Here is a 19,906-nt window from a genome sequence, read left to right as displayed (position 1 = left end):
CCGGGCGTATTTTCTTTTCTTTTTATTGCAGCTAAGATAAGCAGCAACCCGTAACATGTTTGATCCTGGAGTTTCGAAAAGAAGGGTGCAGCCAAGGAGCACACCCGATTATTTTCTGCATCTGCAGTCTCGACTTGGACCTTCTCAGTCTGCAAGGCCTGCTGAGATATTCAGGGCGATTCTTTGGATGTTTGTTAAATAGGACTAATTTAGCCAGCTAGCCCTGGTGATCATCTAATGTTTATTGGATGGATTTCCCCCCTAAATTGATATTTGAATCCTGAATTTATTGTTATTCACGTTTTATATTGTATTTTATGCTGTTTTTTTCACTGCATCAATTAAGTGTTTTAAAGTGGTTGTTAGCTGCCCTGAGCCCGGTTTTTTGAACCGGGAAGGGCGGGGTATCAAAAAAAAATTATTATTATTATTTATTTCCTGGTTATGCCGTGGCTGCTTTGCCGTCCCTGACATCCAGCTGCCAGCCCTCTCCAGGGCAGGGAGGACTGCCAAGGGAGGTTCATGGGGCTTGAAACTTGCAGGTTGCACGTGGTCCCCATGCTAGCAACGCCCTGGGATGTTGTTGCTAGGAGTGGCCCTGGCAGGGTCGTTGCTGGAGTGACTGGATCTGTCACCTGGACACTGGAATCGAAGATGGATAGACCATCATCCATCTTCCAATAAGAACCTTTTATTGAGGGTAAAAGAGGAGAGCGCAAAATATGGTCTGAAGCTCAACATCAAAAAAACGAAGATCATGGCCACTGGTCCCATCACCGCCTGGCAAATAGAAAGAGAAGAAATGGAGGCAGTGAGAGATTTTACTTTCTTGGGCTCCATGATCACTGCAGATGGTGACAGCAGCCACGAAATTAAGAGACGCCTGCTTCTTGGGAGGAAAGCAATGACCAACCTAGACAGCATCTTAAAAAGTAGAGACATCACCTTGCCAACAAAGGTCCATATAGTAAAAGCTATGGTTTTCCCAGTAGCGATGTATGGAAGTGAGAGCTGGACCATAAAGAAGGCTGATCGTCGAAGAATTGATGCTTTTGAATTATGGTGCTGGAGGAGACTCTTGAGAGTCCCATGGACTGCAAGAAGATCAAACCTATCCATTCTTAAGGAAATCAGCCCTGAGTGCTCACTGGAAGGACAGATCGTGAAGCTGAGGCTCCAAGACTTTGGCCACCTCATGAGGAGAGAAGACTCCCTGGAAAAGACCCTGATGTTGGGAAAGATGGAGGGCACAAGGAGAAGGGGATGACAGAGGACGAGATGGTTGGATAGTGTCTTCGAAGCTACAAACATGAGTCTGACTAAACTGCGGGAGGCAGTGGAAGACAGAAGTGCCTGGCATGCTCTGGTCCATGGGGTCACGAAGAGTCGGACACGACTAAACGACTAAACAACAACAGACCATCATATTTCCCACTCTCCCCATTTGGCAATTGTAGATTTCACAAGAGGGTTGCCTGACAAGGACTTAAGCCCCTGCGCTGATTTTTAACTACCTTTAACTTCCCATGGGGTTATAATGTAGTTAAAAATTGGCACAGGGGCTCAAGTCCTAGTTAGGCAACCCTCTTGTGAAATCTACAATTGCCTAATGGGGAGAGTGGGGAATGTGATGATGTGGGTGGCGCTGTGGGTTCAACCACAGAGCCTAGGACTTGCCTATCAGAAGGTTGGCGCTTCGAATCCCCGCGGCGGGGTGAGCTCCCGTTGCTTGGTCCCTGCTCCTGTTCAGTGGGCAGGAGTCAGATATAGTCGGGTCCATTCAATGCCTAAGCCAATACCGCTCACAGTCTGCAATCAATAAAGTTGTGGTCAAAATTTGCCCAATAATATAATCTTAATATCTGTGTCCTGGTGTCTTATTCTTTATGAGGGGGTGGTTGCGGGGTATCGACACGCAGCGGAGGATTCCATTGCCAAACTAGTCAGATAAGTTTCTTTGTGGCCTTAACTGGCCACTTAAATGCCCTCATCAGCACCCCCCAAAAGATGAGTCAGGTTGCAAGAGCTTCAGCTAAGAGATGGGACCCTTCAGACTGAATAAAACCACATATCCTGAAGACTGTCTTCATTCCAAGGAAATTGAACCCACGCAAGCGCCAGAAGTCCCTGTGGTCTCTCACCACTTGGAGATTAGGGTGACGTGCAATGCTCTGTTCCTGTACTTTCCTTGGCCTCCCTAGGGGGGATTTCCACCCCAGGCCCAGAGGGGAGGGGGCTTGTTTCCCTTGGCATCTTGTTCGTTTTGTAAGCCGCAGGGTTTGGAGCCTGCGCTTTTCATCTGCCTGTCAATCTCTTTGCACACCTGTGACTCTGTAAATACAGCATCCATTATGCATGCAGCAGCAGAAACATGCCAGCGAGATCTAATTAGGCCGCATGCAGATTATCTGGTGAGTCTTCACACTCGTACCTTTAGCACCCTCCTGCTCTTCCACAACGTGGGCACTTAGGAACGGCAGTTTTTGGTCATAAATTAAGGCAAGAATGTAATGAGCTGCATTAAGTGGACGGGGAAAAGTTTTGCTGCCTCTCTCCTAACACTAGAACTGAGAGGCATTCCGTGAAGCTGAAGGTTGGGAGATTTGGGATGGATAAGAGAAGGCCCTTCTTAATGCATTGCACAGTTAAACCAGGGAACTCCCTGTCATGGGGATGGCCACCAACCTAGACAGCTTTAAAAGAGGATTATTCCATATTTAAAGGGACGCGGGTGGCGCTGTGGGTTAAACCACAGAGCCTAGGGCTTGCCAATCAGAAGATCGGCGGTTCGAATCCCTGCGACGGGGTGAGCTCCCGTTTCTCAGTCCCTGCTTCTGCCAACCTAGCAGTTCAAAAGCATGTCAAAGTGCAAGTAGATAAATAGGTACCACTCCGGCGGGAAGGTAAACGGCGTTTCCGTGCGCTGCTCTGGTTCGCCAGAAGTGGCTTAGTCATGCTGGCCACATGACCCGGAAGCTGTACGCCGGCTCCCTTGGGCAGTAGAGCGAGATGAGCGCTGCAACCCCAGAGTTGGTCACGACTGGACCTAATGGTCAGGGGTCCCTTTACCTTTATTCCATATTTAACTGGAAATGCAAGGGATTTGAACTCAGAACCTTCTGCATCAAAATAAGGTCCTTGATCAGCAGAGTTGTGGTCCCTCCCCTGTTAGTTGCCTAAATTCTAAAAAATGGGTGCAAACCATCGTTTCTCCCTTCTGCAGTCTGGTGATCTGGCAAACTTTCAAAATACATGCTAAATTTGAGTGTTGATGCTGGTGAAATAGGGGGATGCTTTAGTTGAGATTCCTACATTGCAGGGGGTTGGACTGGATGACCTTTAGGGTCCCTCCCAATTCTATGATTCTATGGAGCACATTGCAATAATTGGCAGGTGCGGAAGGGATCCAGCCCCCCCCCTTTCCTGCATTTATCTCTGTGAAGGTGCGGTTGAGGCCCTGAGGTTGCCAAGGTCCTCTAGCAGGAAGGGCTGAGTTCAGGTTGAGCTGCATGTCAAGTCAAAATCCTGTGCCTGTTTGCGCCGGATCTCCCCTTCTGTTGCAGCCGGGCCCTTTCCTCCCATCTCCTGTCTCTTCAGAGCTCCTCTGGAGTGGAAAGGCATTGAGGTTCCCCAGCTGGAGCAAAGAACCGCAAATTGGCAGCAGCTCCAGCAAAGGATATAGATTTATTAGTTGTGCAGATAAACACGCAGAAATCAGGGCAGAGTCAACACAGCTTTCGTCGAGAGAGAGGTCACGCCTCGCCAGTGTGGAGGAATTTGGTTGCGAGTCCCCAAAAGCACACAGAGAAGGGGTTATTCAGAGGTGATAATCTACATACCCGGACATCTGTGCAGTTTCATAGGACCGGGCGGTTGTTGGGTTGCAAAGGAGACAGTGGCTCAACTGGTCTATCCCAAAGCAAACCGCCCAGAACCCAAATGACCAGGCTTTAGGTGGTTTTTTTTTAAGTCCAATGATTGCTTTGCTTGCTTATCCAAGCAGCCGTTTTTTTAAAAAAGTGCTTAAATGTATGTGCTCCTAGGAATCCTGGCTTAGGGAGTGTCACTTTTAGCCACAAAATCAGGAATGTGCAGAGCTGCCCTGGGAAAAAGAATTTGCACCATGCAGAACACCGGTGCAACAGTTCCCAGACACAGGTGGGCAGAACATCTCCTTTGCATGCAGGAGGTCCCAGGTTAATAGGGCTTGGGATGCCCTCTACCTGAGAGCCCTAGAGGCCCATGGCCAGGTGGCACTGAGCCCACTGAGTTAACTGGACCAATGGTCGGACTCTGTATGATGAGTCTTCCCATTTTTCTGTGGCTTAAATGAAAAGCTGTAGATTGGGGTTAGAACATCTGCTTTGCATGCAGAAAGTCTTTCTCCCAGTAGGGCTGGGAATGAGACCCCCTGTCTGAAAGCTGGAGGGCCACTTCCAGTCAGCACAGGTGACACTGAGATAAACGAACCGGTAGGCTGACTTGGTATATGGAAGCTCGTTCCAGTGGCATCTGCGACTTACTTGGGAATCATTGTTTATTTTTTAAAAAGGTAAAGGAGCCCTGGACAGTTAAGTTCAGTCAAAGGCGACTGTGGGGTTGCAGCGCTCATCTCGTTTTCAGGCCGAAGGAGCTTGTGATGGCCTGGGAATCCGATTCAGAGGCTGAACCGGAGGAATCCCAGCCTGCACAGGAGTCCCCGCCTCCAGGGCCGGCTGAACTGGGGCAGGGCCTGGATGCTGAAGCGCCTGCACCTGTGCCGGATCCTCAGGAGCAGGCACCAGGTGAATCCACTCTGGCTCCGGAGGTGGTTGAGGACTCAGTGCCTACAGGTGAGTCTCCCCCTGGGTCCAGTAACCCTTCAGCCTCTCCTGAACTGCAGAGGCTCAGGGCAGAGAGGCGGAGGGAGCTGGTTTCTCCCAGGAGGAGTGCTCGCCTTAAGGCCAGGAGAGGCGGGTCTCCTGGGGGCCGGGACCGCCCCTGGCCTCAGAGAAGATAAAGGCCAGTCAGCCCGGTCCCAGGTTGCGGGAGCAACGTCATTGAAGAGCTGTTTCGGCCAGCACCCAGTCCTGTTTCCCCAGAGTTCCTGTCCTTGCCCGGCTCCTCGCTGCGGACCCCGCTTCGCCCGTGGAGGACTGTCTGCCGACCCTCGACTCAGGTCCTGGACCTCGCCCCACGGTAACCTCCCTCCTGGACCAGCACAGAGCTGGTGTTTGCCCACAGAGAGCTTTCCGGGTCATGTGACCAGCAGGACTAAACCGCTTCTAGCGCAATGGGACACCGTGACGGAAACCAGAGCACACAGAAACACAGTTTACCTTCCTGCCGCAGTGGTACCTATTTATCTACTTGCACTGGCGTGCTTTTGAACTGCTAGGTTGGCAGGAGCTGGGACAGAGCAACGGGAGCTCACCCTGTCATGCAGATTCGAACTGCTGACCTTCCAATTGGCAAGCCCAAGAGCCTCGGAGGTTTAGACCATGGCGCCACCCGTTTATAGTCACGTAGTAGTTTATAGTCAAGTGGTGAATGAAAATGTTTGACTGCCCCTTCCTCTGGGAGGAAAAACTCAGTTCAGATATTTCTTCTTCTTCATCATCATTATTATTATTATTATTATTATTATTATTATTATTATTATTATACCACTCTTCATCATAAGAAATCATAATGAAATACAGGATAAAAACAAGTAAATAAGTGAAACAAAACAGCAAAATAATAACCCCCCCCCTTCCTACAGACACATTTAAAAGGCTGTAGAATATTAATAAGCCGAAGGCCTGGTTGAAGATGAACGTTTGTGCCTGGCACCTAAAAATACATAATGAAGGTGCCAAGCGAGCCTCCTTGGGGAGAGCATTCCAGAAACAGGGAGCCACTACAGAGAAGGACCGTTCTCTGCCCTCCAGACCTCTCAAGGAGGCACATGAAGAAGAGTTATGCTTCTGCCTCCACAGTTGGAGGCAGTGATGCTTCTGAATCTCAGTTGCAGGAAACTGCCAGTGAGGAGAGTGTTTTTCTGCTCAAATCCCTCTTGCAGGTTTCCCTTTTGGGGCACCTGGTTGGCCACTGTGACGACAGGATGTCGGACTAGATGGGCCGTCGGGCTGATCCAGCGGGCTCTGCTTATGTTCTTAAGACACACAAAAATGATCCATTGCATCTTTGAACTTCTCCTGCCCCTCTTGTCAGAGGGGGAAAGTTGATCTTTCCTGGCTGGCCGGCAGCTCGAGCAAAGGAAGCCGCTCAGCTGCCCAGGGTGCTCATTTAGCTAATGTTCTCCATCAGCACCGATGGAGGTTTAATGGGGATTTATTGTCCTTCGGAGCGCATGGTAGTTTGTGCATCTATTCGCCCCGCCGTTCCTGCAGCACCACAGAGGACGTTCCATCATCTCGTACGAAAGAACTCATGACAGCAGAACTAGTATGTGCAGAGTGAGGCGATGGGGTCAGTAGAGTCTCCGCTGGGGCACCCTGGCTTTCAGGCAGGCTCTGGTGTTGTGTTTCCTAGCTGGTAAATATTTCCCCTACTGTTTTTTCAACTCGACTGATGATCCCTCCGAAGGAACGCTTTCCCTCTCTTTCACTGCAGACACAACAGGTCTTGTGGCACCTTCAAGACTCGCGTGCTTGTTGTTGACCTGTGCTGCGGTGTGTGGCCTTCTGTACCCAGGAGCGAAAGCTGTCATGTGCGCCGCTGCAGGAGGGGGTCAGCATCGGTCACGAGCAATTTAGCAAGAGTCAGGGCTGTCAGAAAAGGTTTCTCTCAGAGATGCCCACGCAGTCAATCCGGCAGGTCTGATTTCTGATGTGGATGCTGTCGCTCTGCTGGTGACAAAACACACCTTTGGTCCAAGTATCTTGCTATTTGAGCCACCGTTCCGGGATAATTATCCGTGGCGAGATGTGCAAACTCTTCTGCAGTCCCAACAACAGACCCTCTAAGTGTCTGTATTTTCCAGGGACAGACCCAGATTTACAGAAGCGGTCCCAGTTTCTGATTTGATCCCAGAATATCCCACTTTTCCTTAGGACGTCCCTATTTTCATCGGAGAAATGTTGGAGGGTATGAAGTCATGTAACCCCCAAGCCTAGTAGTTTAGTAACTATACAACCTCTAGAAGACATCTGAAAGCAGACCTTTATAAGGAAGTTTCTTAATGTTTAATGTTTTATTATGATTTTATATATATTGGTAGCTGTCGGGAGTGACTGGGGCAAGCACAGTTAGATGGGCAAGGTATAAATAATAAAATTGTTGTTGTTGAATAGGACACCTTCTTCTTTGGCGATCCCTCATAGCCGAGTAAAACTGTCTTCCATAAACACGGTTTGAACAATGAGTCTGTAAGTGATTGTGGAGGCCAATTCTGGACCCACACGTCCTTCCACAGTGGGGACATTGGTTTCCGGGTGGGAGTTGATCATGGTGTGGATTTGCCAAGCGTGCCTTCCTCTTAGCACGTTTCTCCCTTGTGTCCTGAGTTTGAACGTCTTCAAAGCCCATGACACCTTTGGTAAAGGCTGTTCTCCAACTGGAGCACTCGCAGGCAAGTGTTTCCCAATTGTTGGTGTTTATACCACATTTTAAAAAATTTGCCTTGAGAGAGTCTTTAAACTTCCTTTTTTGACCACCAGCATTACGCTTTCCATTTTAAAGTTCGGAATAGAGTAGTTGCTTTGGAAGATGATCATCAGGCATCCGCCCAAGATGACCAGTCCAACGAAGTTGATGTTGAAGAATCATTGCTTCAACACTGGTGATCTTTGCTTCTTCCAGTACACTGGCATTAGTTCGCCTGTCTTCCCAAGTGATGTGTAAAAAATTTCAGAGACACCATTTATGGAATCTTTCGAGGAGTTGGAGATGGCGTTTATAAGTGGTCCAAGTTTCACAAGCGAACAGTAAAGTTGGTAGTACAACAGCTTTGTAAACATGCATTTTGGTTTCCCTGCGAATGTCCCGGTCCTCAAACACTCTGATTTCTTACAGATGTGGAGCCGGTATTAGCTGGCACCTGTAACTCGTGCCAGTTCTGCCAATGGAAGTGACTGAGTGGGAAAGGCAACATAGCAGGTATGAATAAACGTCTTCTCTTCTTTGATTCCCAGAATCCCACATTCACTACGCACAGTTGGGGACCGACGTGACGCTACAGTGTGGGTCTGTGGACAGGGATGCCGCGGTCACTTGGACCGCCAACAGCACCGACCTGGATGCATCCCATCTCAACGGCTCCCGTCTCGTCCTCCGGAACGTGGACCTCTCCCACAGCGGACAGTACTCCTGCTACGAGGGCTCCTCATGGCATCTCAAGTATCGGGTCAACCTCAAAGTAGGAAGTGAGTAAATGGCGCCGGGAAGTTCGTCCTCTTGCTCCTCTCCACAGCCCTCCCCTTTGCGTTTTGTGCTTATGAAAATGCACCCTTGGGTTTTATTTATCCTTTTTTCATTCTTTTTGGTGTTTTCATCCTCCCTTTCTCTGAAAGAATATGCTCAGGGTGGCAAATAAAATGACAGCAGTGTTTTTAAAAAGCAAGTAAGAAACCAAAAGCACAAGGGACTGGGGAAATCCAGCCAGATGGGTGAGGTGTTATATTATTATTATTGTTGTTGTTGTTGTTGTTATTATAGTGGAACCTTGGCTTACTTGGGTAACGTTAACTTCAGGTTGCGAAAGTATACTTCAGGTTGGAAGTATACTTCCAGGTTTCGCTGCTTGCGCATGCGCAGAAGTACTCTGCGCACCACGGACATGCGCAGAAGTGGCACCTCCGGTTGCGGAAACCTCAGGGTCCGGCCGGAGCTCCGGAACAGATCCCATCCACAACCGGAGGTACCACTGTATTATTATTATTATTAAATCAACAATCATGGCAAGTGTTCACATAAATGCAGCGGCAGTCAGCATTGCAGAAGCTACGTTTTGAAAGTTCACTGGAAGAGGGAATTGCAAATCTGTTGTTGTTGTTTCTCTAACATATACAGAGTAACATGTGCAAACGAAACCAGGTCCGTGCCATGCAATCCAGATTCTAGTTGGGGAGAAAGCAATGAGGGGAAAGAAAGAGCAAGAAGTCTCTCTTGTTTCCTAGACAATTATTACAGTCATACCTAAGGTTACAGATGCTTCAGGTTGTGTGTTTTTGGGTTGCGCACCGCGCCGAACCCAGAAGTACCGGAACAGGTTACTTCTGGGTTTCGGCGCATGCGCAGAAGCACCGAATCGTGACCCGCGCGTCCGCAGACGTGGCGCTATGGGTTGCGAACGTGCCTCCCGCACGGATCACGTTCACAACCTGAGCATCCACTGTACTGGGGGGGGGGGGGTTTGCAGCAAGGGTTGAGCAATGGTTTGCTTAGGGGTGCAAATCTTGGAGGAAAGGAAATCTCCCATGCCAGGCTCCTCAGCCTCCTTTTCTACTATGCCCACGGATGAGCTCTTGCACCATTGTGGACTTCGCCAGCTGCAGAATCTGCATAATAATGCTTTTGTGTTAGTTGCGATCCTTTAGTTTGGCTCTTATTTTCTTACCTTTGCTGGGCAGACCAAGCAGTGATAGCGGGAGATGGCTGGCTAGGTTCCCAAGGACAAGCACAGATACATATCAAAAGTAGAAGTTAGCATGGAACTGCCTGACTCTGATCAGATCTGTGTTGCAAACCTGTGTGGATAAGAATTGGAATGCTTGAAAGGAGACTAAAGGAGAGAGCAGAGATTCTGTTCTGCAGTGACAGTGGGGAAGATATGGAAATAGGCAAGGGGGGTGGAGGCACAATACAGCAACTTATCCGCTCTGGAATTGGTGCCAGGAGGAGTGATTAAGCTTTAGCTTCGGATTGTATTTATTTCAGTATCTGATCTGCATCCTGGACAGTTGCTAGGCAGCAAGTGCAAAGAGCAAGGGTCTTCTCCTTAGCCCCTATCTTACCGGTGCATAGAATCATAGAATTGTAGAGTTGTAAGGGACCCCCAGAGGTTCTCTAGTCCAACCCCCTGCAATGCAGGAATCTCAGCTAAAGCATCCAAGACAGGCGGCCACCCAACCTATGCTTAGAAACCTCTGAGGTAGGAGAGACCACAACCCTCCATAGGAAGTCTGTTTCGCTGTCAAACAGCTCTTACCGTCAGAACATTGTTCCTGATGTTAAGTCAGAATCTCTTTTCTTGTAACTTGAAGCCATGGGTTCGAGTCCTGCCCTCTGGAGCAGCAGGAAAGAAGCTTGTTCCCTCTTCCATGTGGCAGCCCTTGAGATATTTAAAGGTGGCTCTCATATCTCCTCGCAGTCTCCTCTTTTCCTTTTTTTGCTTGGGGGGGGGGGAATTATTTTTATTGGTTTTAAAAACGTAAAATTATAACAATCCAAATACATATCCATATATAGCGGTTACTCGTGACTCTCCCCCCCCCCCCCCCGCTCTGTGGGTCTTATTATCAACATTAAAAACTGCATATAATTCCATGATATACATTTTATATCAGTCCATATTAGCCATGGTATTTGTTACATTGCAAGTGGGATTAAAATCCTGCTAATGTTTCCATCTGCTTGCAGTGGTCTCCTAAAGAAATTATAATTTCCCCCCCTTGGTTTTTTTTTTAAATTTCTGTCCTCTTGATTGCTGAGTTTTCCAGTCAGCTTTGCCATTTCGGCATAGTCCATCAGCTGGGTTTGTCTTCTTTGGGCTAATACCATCCAAGCAGCTATTGTCCCGTACATAAGTCTTTTCTGATCTTTTGGGGCATCGGTACCTATAATTCATAATAAAAATTCTGTTTTTTTAACAAAGGTTATTTTTTTTCATTTCATTATATATCATCTCCCAGAAAGCTTTTATTACCTTACATGTCCACCACATATGATAAAAGGTACCTTCTTTTTCTTAACATTTCCAGCAGGTATTTGTACTTGTTCTATAATAATAATTTTTTATTTGTACCCCACCCACCTGGCTGGGTTTCCCCAGCCACTCTGGGCGGCTTCCAACAAAGATTAAAAATACATTAAAATGTCACACATTAAAAACTTCCCTGAACAGGGCTGCCTTCGGATGTCTTCTAAACGTCAGGTAGTTGTTTATCTCCTTGACATCTGATGGGAGGGCGTTCCACAGGGCGGGCGCCACCACCGAGAAGGCTCTCTGCCTGGTTCCCTTGTTCTATACATTTTTCCTAACTTGCTAGGATGTCAATTTTCATATAATTTTCTTTCCATGTACAACATGCCGTGAATTTCAGGTCTGTTTTCCATAACCTCTCCCAATCTGCCATCTGAATCTTGTGTCCCAAATCCTTTGCCCAGTGTATCATTACCGATTTCACCTGGCACTCCCCACACTGTGGCTTTTGAGCTTGAGACGGAGGATGGTGAGGGGTGGGTGTGGAGAACAAGGACACGATGCTGTGAGTGCGAATCCTGCTGGTTCCCATTAGGGTAGGGTTCACCTGCAGCTCTTCCCAAGGGGGACGGGAGACAGGCGAGCTCCATCCGAAGACGCTCAGCACCAGCTCACAGAAGGGTCTTCAGAACAGCAGCAGAACTCCTGGCGGTTGCCTTGCAATTAAAGATGCATGGCGCTAATCAGGTGAGGCGCTCTCAGGGCAATTAATTTAATTGGCAGGATTTTAATCTAACACTCTCCCGCCCCCAGTGCATGATTAACGGCACAGCACTGCGATGGTCGCTGCCCCTACGCAAAGAAGCTCCAGCATCTTTTGAGAACAAGTGTCTGGGAGCCATGAGATGCATTTTGGCTGCTTGGTTGTGTTGCACTCTGACTCAGTTTCCCATAAGTTGAATGGGAATCGGCGTAATCTGACTGGGAGAGCAAAGGCAGCTGGGTGGCAGGACACGTGTTTGGCATGCAGAATGTCCCAGGTCCAGTCCCCACCATAAGGACATAAGATTGTGCTGGATAAGCTTGAATAAGATATTGAATAAATATTTGAATAACTTGAATAAAATATTGGGGGGGGGGGACACACAGGTAAGCACCACCCTGCATTGTCAATCACAAGACCCAGCACATTCACCATTTGAATGGCAACGCTCATCAACTTTTTTGGGGGGGGACGGCCCCCTCAAACATTTTATGGGGGGGCTGAAGGGACCTCAGCCCCTAGGAGCTGGCTCCCGTGCTTGTTGTTGTTATTGTTTAGTTGTGTCCGACTCTTCGTGACCCCCTGGACCAGAGCACGCCAGGCACTCCTGTCTTCCACTGCCTCCCACAGTTTGGTCAAACTCATGCTGGTAGCTTCGAGAACACTGTCCAACCATCTCGTCCTCTGCCGTCCCCTTCTCCTTGTGCCCTCCATCTTTCCCAACATCAGGGTCTTTTCCAGGGAGTCTTCTCTTCTCATGAGGTGGCCAAAGTCTTGGAGCCTCAGCTTCAGGATCTGTCCTTCCAGTGAGCACTCAGGGCTGATTTCCTTCAGAATGGATTGGTTTGATCTTCTTGCAGTCCATGGGACTCTCAAGAGTCTCCTCCAGCACCATAATTCAAAAGCATCCATTCTTCGGCAATCAGCCTTCTTTATGGTCCAGCTCTCACTTCCATACATCACGACTGGGAAAACCATAGCTTTAACTATACAGACCTTTGTCGGCAAGGCGATGTCTCTACTTTTTAAGATGCTGTCTAGGTTTGTCATTGCTTTTCTCCCAAGAAGCAGGCGTCTTTTAATTTTGTGACTGCTGTCACCATCTGCAGTGATCATGGAGCCCAAGAAAGTTGTGTCCTCTACATATCTGTGGTTGTTGATATTTCTTCCATCAATCTTAATTCTGGCTTGGGCTTCATCCAGCCCAGCAGGGAGACCATATACAGTCTTGACGTACTCCTTTCCCAATTTTGAACCAATCAGCTGTTCCATATCCAGTTCTAACTGTAGCTTCTTGTCCCACATAGAGATTTCTCAGGATATAGTTTGCACCAATTAAACCTGTAAAAGACAGGTCGGAGTCCTGCCTGGTTACTCACGAGCAAAGACTACCAGCGCCTGACAGTTTTAAAAGGGGATGGGACAAATTCATGGAGGAGAGGGCTACCGCCGTTCCTGCGGCGCAGAGTTAAATGGTGGAACTCGCTGCCACAAGAGGCAGTAACGGCCACCAGCTGGGATGACTTTAAAAGAGGTTCGGACGAATTCGCGGAGGAAGAGAGGGCTCTCAAAGGCTCCTGGCCACAATGGCTGTGCTCTGCCTCCGCGGTCGAAGGCAGCGATGCTTCTAAATCCCAGTGGTTGGAAACTGCAGGAAAGGAGAGAGGGAAACAAGCAACTGTTTGGCCACTTACGAACTCCCTGGCGCTCCCTCTTCAGAGCCAGTCGCTGCTGGAGGCCGCAGTCGTGCTGTTCCCACTTAGGCAGCACTCGCAGAAGAAACACTGCAATTTGAAAAGCTGGTTTCGGGGGAAGGAAACACAGGTTTCCTCTCGGTCCTGCCCTTGCCACTGCCACCACCACCACCCCCTCCAGGTCGAAGCCCTGCCGCGAGCTCTTTGGCGGGGAGGTGGGGGCCGGATTTAGCCATCCCAAGCCATGTGTGCGTAATTGCCTGCAGAGCAGGTGGAAGCCAGGATCAATTCCAGAGCTGGGGGAGCTGGCGTGGAGCCACCCGCTGTAGCCGTAAAGGGGGGGGGCGGTCCTCTCCACGGGCTCTCCTCTCCACTTCCAGCCTTGCCCCCCCCCACTTCAATCTGTCACTAAAAAGCTGGCAACGGGAAGGGAAAATGTGTGCGGTTTGACAGAAAATGACATGGAAAAAGCCAAGCGAATCAACAGCAAAACAAACAGACACAGCAGAGCCAGGAAGTGATGGGGGGGCGGGTTTGAAGGGAGGAGGGGTGGAAAGGCAGATCTATTGCTTGCCTGTGGTTTGGGCCAGGCTGTGATCAATCCTGGGGTCTCCCCGCCTGCCAGCCTCTGATTATCAGGTGATCAGCCCTTAGTTGCTAATAAATATGGATTTCTCCCCATGCCATTGGAGCTGGTTCTATCCCTCAGCTGGGCACCAGATGCAGCAGGGAATATGGAGGTTGCTTTCTTCTTCTCCCCTGAGCCAGAAGACTGTATTCCACTTGCATTTCTTTTAAGCAATGATAAGTTGCTGGAAGAGAAGGCTGTTGATGCCCACTTGTTGTTGTTTAGTCGTTTAGTCGTGTCCGACTTTTCGTGACCCCCTGGACCAGAGCACGCCAGGCCCTCCTGTCTTCCACTGCCTCCCGCAGTTTGGTCAAACTCATGCTGGTAGCTTCGAGAACACTGTCCCACCATCTCCTCCTCTGATGTCCCCTTCTCCTTGTGCTCTCCATCTTTCCCAGCATCAGGGTCTTTTACAGGGAGTCTTCTCTCCTCGTGAGGTGGCCAAAGAATTGGAGCCTCAGCTTCAGGATCTGTCCTTCCAGTGAGCACTTGGGGCTGATTTCCTTCAGAATGGAGAGGTTTGATCTTCTTGCAGTCCATGGGACTCTCAAGAGTCTCCTCCAGCACCAGAATTCAAAAGCATCCATTCTTTGGCGATCAGCCTTCTTGATGGCCCAGCTCTCACTTCCACACATCACTACTGGGAAAACCATAGCTTTAACTATACAGACCTTTGTTGGCAAGGTGATATCTCTGCTTTTTAAGATGCTGTCTCGGTTTGTCATTGCTTTCCTCCCAAGAAGCAGGCGTCTCTTAATTTCGTGGCTGCTGTCACCATCTGCAGTGATCATGGAGCCCAAGAAAGTAAAATCTCTCACTGCCTCCATTTCTTCCCCTTCTATTTGCCAGGAGGTGATGGGACCAGTGGCCATGATCTTCGTTTTTTTGATGTTGAGCTTCAGACTCTCCTTTTGCGCTCTCCTCTTTCACCCTCATTAAAAGGTTCTTTAATTCCTCCTCACTTTCTGCCATCAAGGTTGTTGATGCCCACTAGCCATGGCTATCATGCGTTCTGCTTCCTCAATAAGGGCAGCCGTGCTTCTGAAGGCCAGTTCCTGAAAACCCCAGGAGGGGAGAGTACTCTTGTGCTCAGATTCTGCTTGCAGGCTTCTCAAAAAAGGGTATTTGGTTGGCCGCTATGAGCACAGGATGCTGAACTCAATGGGCCATTGGCCTGATCCAGCAGATGGTCTTCTCACATTCTGATGGAAACCACAGAAGAGGGTAGGGCTCTTGTGATTGGACCCCTCTTGCAGGTTTCTCTTTGGGACATCTTGTTTTCTGCTACAAGAGCAGGATTCTGGACTACGTGGGCCCCCTTTGGCCTGATCCTGCAGGCTATTTTGGTGCTGGTGCTGAGCCTCTTGTGCTATCATCAGGGGGTGCTGCATTGCAAGGGACGCTGGGCTCAGGAGAGGCTGGTCTCTTCCTGACCGACAACAATGCAGTGCCATTGGCCACCACAAAATGTTGCCTCCTGCAACCCCAGAGACCCACAATCTCCTGTATCTCTTTTCCCCCCTCAATTTTTTTTATTGATTTTGAACATTTAAAACATCCCATAAACACATACAAACATAAAAACAATCAACAAAGAAAACACAACAATAAACTAAACACATATAAAAAATATTATTTTTATAATACCCAACTTCTTCACATTAATAGGTGACTTCCTCAAATCCCCTCTAACTGAATTTCATTATTTCACTTTTATAGCAGTTCTCCAAATCATATTTCTAATAATATTAACCCTTTTCATTTACAAACTTCTTCTCCTTTACTATTATTCCAATTCTTAATACTTATGAACACCTATTCTTATTCTACCCCTAAGCCTATTTGATACTTCCAAGAATTTTCTATTTATCTTATACCACAATATTTAGCTAAGTATTCTTTAAATTTCTTCCAGTCTTCTTGTGTCTCTTCTTCTTTCTGGTCGCGGATTCTCCCAGTCAGGTCGGCCAGCTCCAAAAAGTCCAACACCTTCATCTGGCATTCTTCTATTGTTGGTATACGTTCTCCTGTATCTCAGTGGATGATGCAGCAAGAGAGAGAACGGATTCACATGCAGCCGCCAGCAGGCACATTGCAAGGCTGCTCCCACAGCTGATGTCCAAATTGTCTCATAGCAAAATGCAGTGCCAAGAGAGAATTGTGCAGCCCTTGTTCAAGAAGGAGGCCCTGCTCCATCCATCCATCAGCCATAAACGAATTAATTCTGAGGATGTTCCAAGCCAGGGAGATGATTGCATTTATTGGAAAGTTCCTTGATCAGCATTTTGGAGAAGCCTGACTTCCGCCCGGGCGGCTTCTCTTACATGGATAAGTTTGTGGCCTCAGCCGTGGGCTTCTTCCTCAACCTCCCTTTGGGCATTTCGCCTTCTCTGTACCTTCTCAAGTCATAAGCCAGGGCTGGCCAGGAGAGAGGAATGTGGTCCTGAGCCTGGACTCCCTTGAGGTTCTACCTGTTAGGTAGCCCCGGGACAATTGCTGACTTTCCGCTTCTGTCTGTAAAATGGGAGTGAGTGGTCTACCCTGCAGGGCCATTGTCAGGACAAAATTAAGATTAGATGTGCCACAGACGGGGACACATAAAAAGTTGGATTTGTGCACCTGAACTGGATTGGTGGCAGGAATGGGAAATGAAAGCTCTTCCAAGAGCCAGGAGTGGACTTTCCCAGACCCTGAATTACCTATGTGGAAAAATTGTAGTGTTTGGGACTCTTTTAGTTTAGAGAAAAAAGGGGAGGGGACATGATATATGGTTGTAAGATCATGCCTTGGATAGAGAAAGCCTTTTCTCCCTCTCTCATAGCGATGGAAGAAGCTGGTTGTTGTGAGATTCAGGACTGTTAATCTGTGGAACTCACTTCTTCACACTGTTAATCTGTGGAACTCACTTCTGTTAATCTGTGGAACTCACTTCTGTTAATCTGTGGAACTCACTTCTGTTAATCTGTGGAACTCACTTCTGTTAATCTGTGGAACTCACTCCTGCAGGAGGCAGTGAGGGCTGCCAACCTAGGTGGCTTTAGAAGATTAGGCAAATCCATAGAGGAGAGCAGGGCTGGATTAAGCATTAAGTAAAATAAGCACATGCTGAGGGCATCAAGGGAAGGGGGTACTGCAGAAATTTCCCATTGCCATATATTTAACATGAATGCTCACAAATTGCTCAGCTGAGCACTCATTTTCTCAGTTGAGGTATATTAAAAAATCCCAACAGAACAACTATGCAGGAAGGCAGGCTAGATAGATGCCTCTCATATCTACTTAGCATAGAAGCAGGTGTGCGATTGTAATAATTAGTTTTGAGGTTCTGATCAAAGGACTTTGCAATTAGAAAAAAGTAGGAGAGAAAAAATTCAAATATTAAGTGGAAGTACAGTATACCAAAATCAACATTGTTTTCCATCTTGCTGTGGTTTTGTTTCATTTCAAAAAATAAAATCTATTTTATGGTTTATTGGTTTTCCCCCATTTTGAATTAGATATATTGGGGGGGGGGGCACCAAAATCTTAGTGCCTCTAAAGGTCTTAATTTGGCCCTGGAGGAGACTGCTGTTGATGGTTACCAGCAATGCTTCTGAATCTCAGTAGCTGGAAATTGCAGGAGGGGAGAGTTGCTCTTGTTGCGTGGCGAGTCCCTTCCCCCCCCCCAGTGGAAATAAAGACACATGACACTATTATTAAGGTTAATGGGCAAAATTGGGCCACAACTTTTATTGGTTACAGCATGTGAGTGGTATTGGCTAAGGCATTGGATGAAACAGCAATACCAGACTCCACAGGAGTCATTTCAGGGTTTACAACCAATGGGAGGAGCTTGTTGGTGCAAATACAACTGGAAGCCCCCCCATGACGTCACCGGGGGTCGTGCCATGGCCCTAGCCACCAGCAGGGCATCAGACAGGATCCACGACCACCAGATTCCTTCAACGGAATACCCAAAAGAGGAGGGGTAGATGATGGCCCATACCCAATCCTCCAACATAGCACACAAATTCCAATGCCTAACCGCCGATACCAGAAAGTTGTGACGAGTTGCTACGAGGTAGGCGAGAAAACCAAGAGGCTGGTGCCAATTTGCCAAATGGGTAAAACAGTCCTACCAGGCCCCTTGGGCAACCAAGGCAAGCAACCGAAGTCCATAGCAAGGTCAAAACGCAAAAAGAAGCTGAGCTAAGAGGGAGGGAGGGTGGGAGATCCAAAGAAAGCAGGAACAGACTGGGAGCTGAGCGCTGCCGCGGCCGTTTAAATGCGGCTAGCCCCGCCCACCAGCCGGCCCTATTGGTTGGCCAGAAGGCTTGGCCGCGGCAGCTGAAGCAATCAGGAGCAGGGAGCCGTACACGCCCCCCTGCCCCTGCGGGAAGCTGCTCCCGCGCACAACTCCTGCCCTCTGCAAGCAGGAGAGGCTTTCTCAAACCTGGCTTGCTGGTTTCCCCTGGGGCATCTGGTGGACCCCACTGAGAACAGGATGCCGGATTAGGTGGGTGGCCAGCTTGATCCAGCAGTCTCTTCTGATGTCCTTACGACATGCTCTGGAGCAGGTCTCAATTTCTCCTTCTCCTCCGTTCCTTCTGGGGCTTCCCAAGAGTCCGCCCGCAGCATCGCCCGAAGAATCTTCCTCGGCTCGCTCAGCGAAACATGATAATCCGGGGCAGCCGGTGTCACAAACAATCAAAATATCCTTCCCTCCTCCTTTGTAAACAATTTTCTGGGCCGCTGCTGTTGGGGCTGAGAGATGGGGCTCGGGGTGGGAGGGAGCCGTGGGGCTACCAGAGGGCATGTAAGCCTGCGAGGAGGAAGGAGGGTTCCGTCCAACTCCCCTCCGATCGCCGACAGATTTAGAAAGCAGAAAACATTACGGGAAAGTCACAAGGCCAGGCCATCTCTCAGAAAATGAAGATGGAGAGAGGACGGGGTAATGGTTTGCAAATACACCGTGGGCTGCAATGAAGACCGCCCCCTTTGCCCGTACGCTTGAAATATGAAGGCCCCTTCTTTGCTGAGGTTAGCTTTAGGTTAAGTAAGAGAATAGGTTTTTCTGGCAGAGAGATTGGAAGGAGGAAATGGGAAACGCTATCCGGCGAGGGAGAATGGTCTTGCGAGACAGGAAGTTCGGAATGATGGCCGGCGAGTTCAGAGCCCTGGACCATCCTTCATAAACAGGGCAGAGAAAGGACGCTGCCTTATCTGAGGGTTATCCATACTCACCTTTCCTCCATGTTTCCCAGGCATGGTCCAACTCTCTCTAAGTGCCATTTCAATTTGATTCCTCCTCTTTCTTTTTCTTTTCTCCTCCTGTGATGAGGCTGCATTTTAATTGTTTTAATGTTGTATTTTAATCTTGTTTTTAAGTTGTATTCATTCAACTCATTTTTATTATTGGTTGTTAGCCGCCCTGAGCCCGGCCTTGGCTGGGGAGGGTGGGGTGTAAATAAAATGTATTATTATTATTACTAATAATAATAATAATAATAATAATAATAATAATAATAATAATTTATTATTTCTCTCCCTCCCTCCCTCTTTCCTTGCAAAAACTGCAGTCCACAGGAAACACAAATAGCCATTTGCTCCAATTCAGCTTTAAAGAGTGGGTTTTTTGCAAGGAATTCTCTCGAGAAAAATAGAAGGTGCTCAGACATGGAGTTTTAAAGCACAGAAGTTTTTAAGCAGAGGTTGGATGGCCATCTGTCATGGATGCTTTAGCTGAGATTCCTGCGTTGCAGCGGGTTGGACTAGATGACCCAAGGGTCCCTTCCAACTCGTAAGATTCTGTGAGCCTATGATTCTGTGACCTGGGCCAGGATCAGTGTGGATAAGCCCCGCATCAGGCAACACTGGTTCATCATGGGTAGGCAAACTCAGGCCCAGGGGCCGGATCCAGCCCAATCGCCTTCTCAATCCGGCCTGTAGACGGTCCAGGAATCAGTGTGTTTTTACATGAGTAGAATGTGCCCTTT

The 19,906-nt window shown here is 48.4% G+C and overlaps 1 protein-coding gene across 2 annotated transcripts in view; it reads left to right on the top strand.

The window, feature by feature from the left end:
- CNTFR (ciliary neurotrophic factor receptor) overlaps positions 1-19,906 on the top strand; it is a 428,103-nt gene that overhangs the window by 281,350 nt on the left and 126,847 nt on the right. For both annotated transcript variants that reach the window (XM_083575841.1, XM_083575842.1), the window contains one exon: positions 8,118-8,348. In XM_083575841.1, the coding sequence (XP_083431967.1) occupies positions 8,118-8,348 (231 nt within the window). The remainder of the gene's footprint in view (positions 1-8,117; positions 8,349-19,906) is intronic.

This window comes from Podarcis filfolensis (genome assembly GCF_964270895.1).
Source record: "Podarcis filfolensis genome assembly, chromosome: 11".
Classification (NCBI taxonomy): Eukaryota; Metazoa; Chordata; class Lepidosauria; order Squamata; family Lacertidae; genus Podarcis; species Podarcis filfolensis.
Note: the sequence above shows the minus strand (reverse complement) of the source record. Positions and strands in the feature narration are given on the sequence as shown.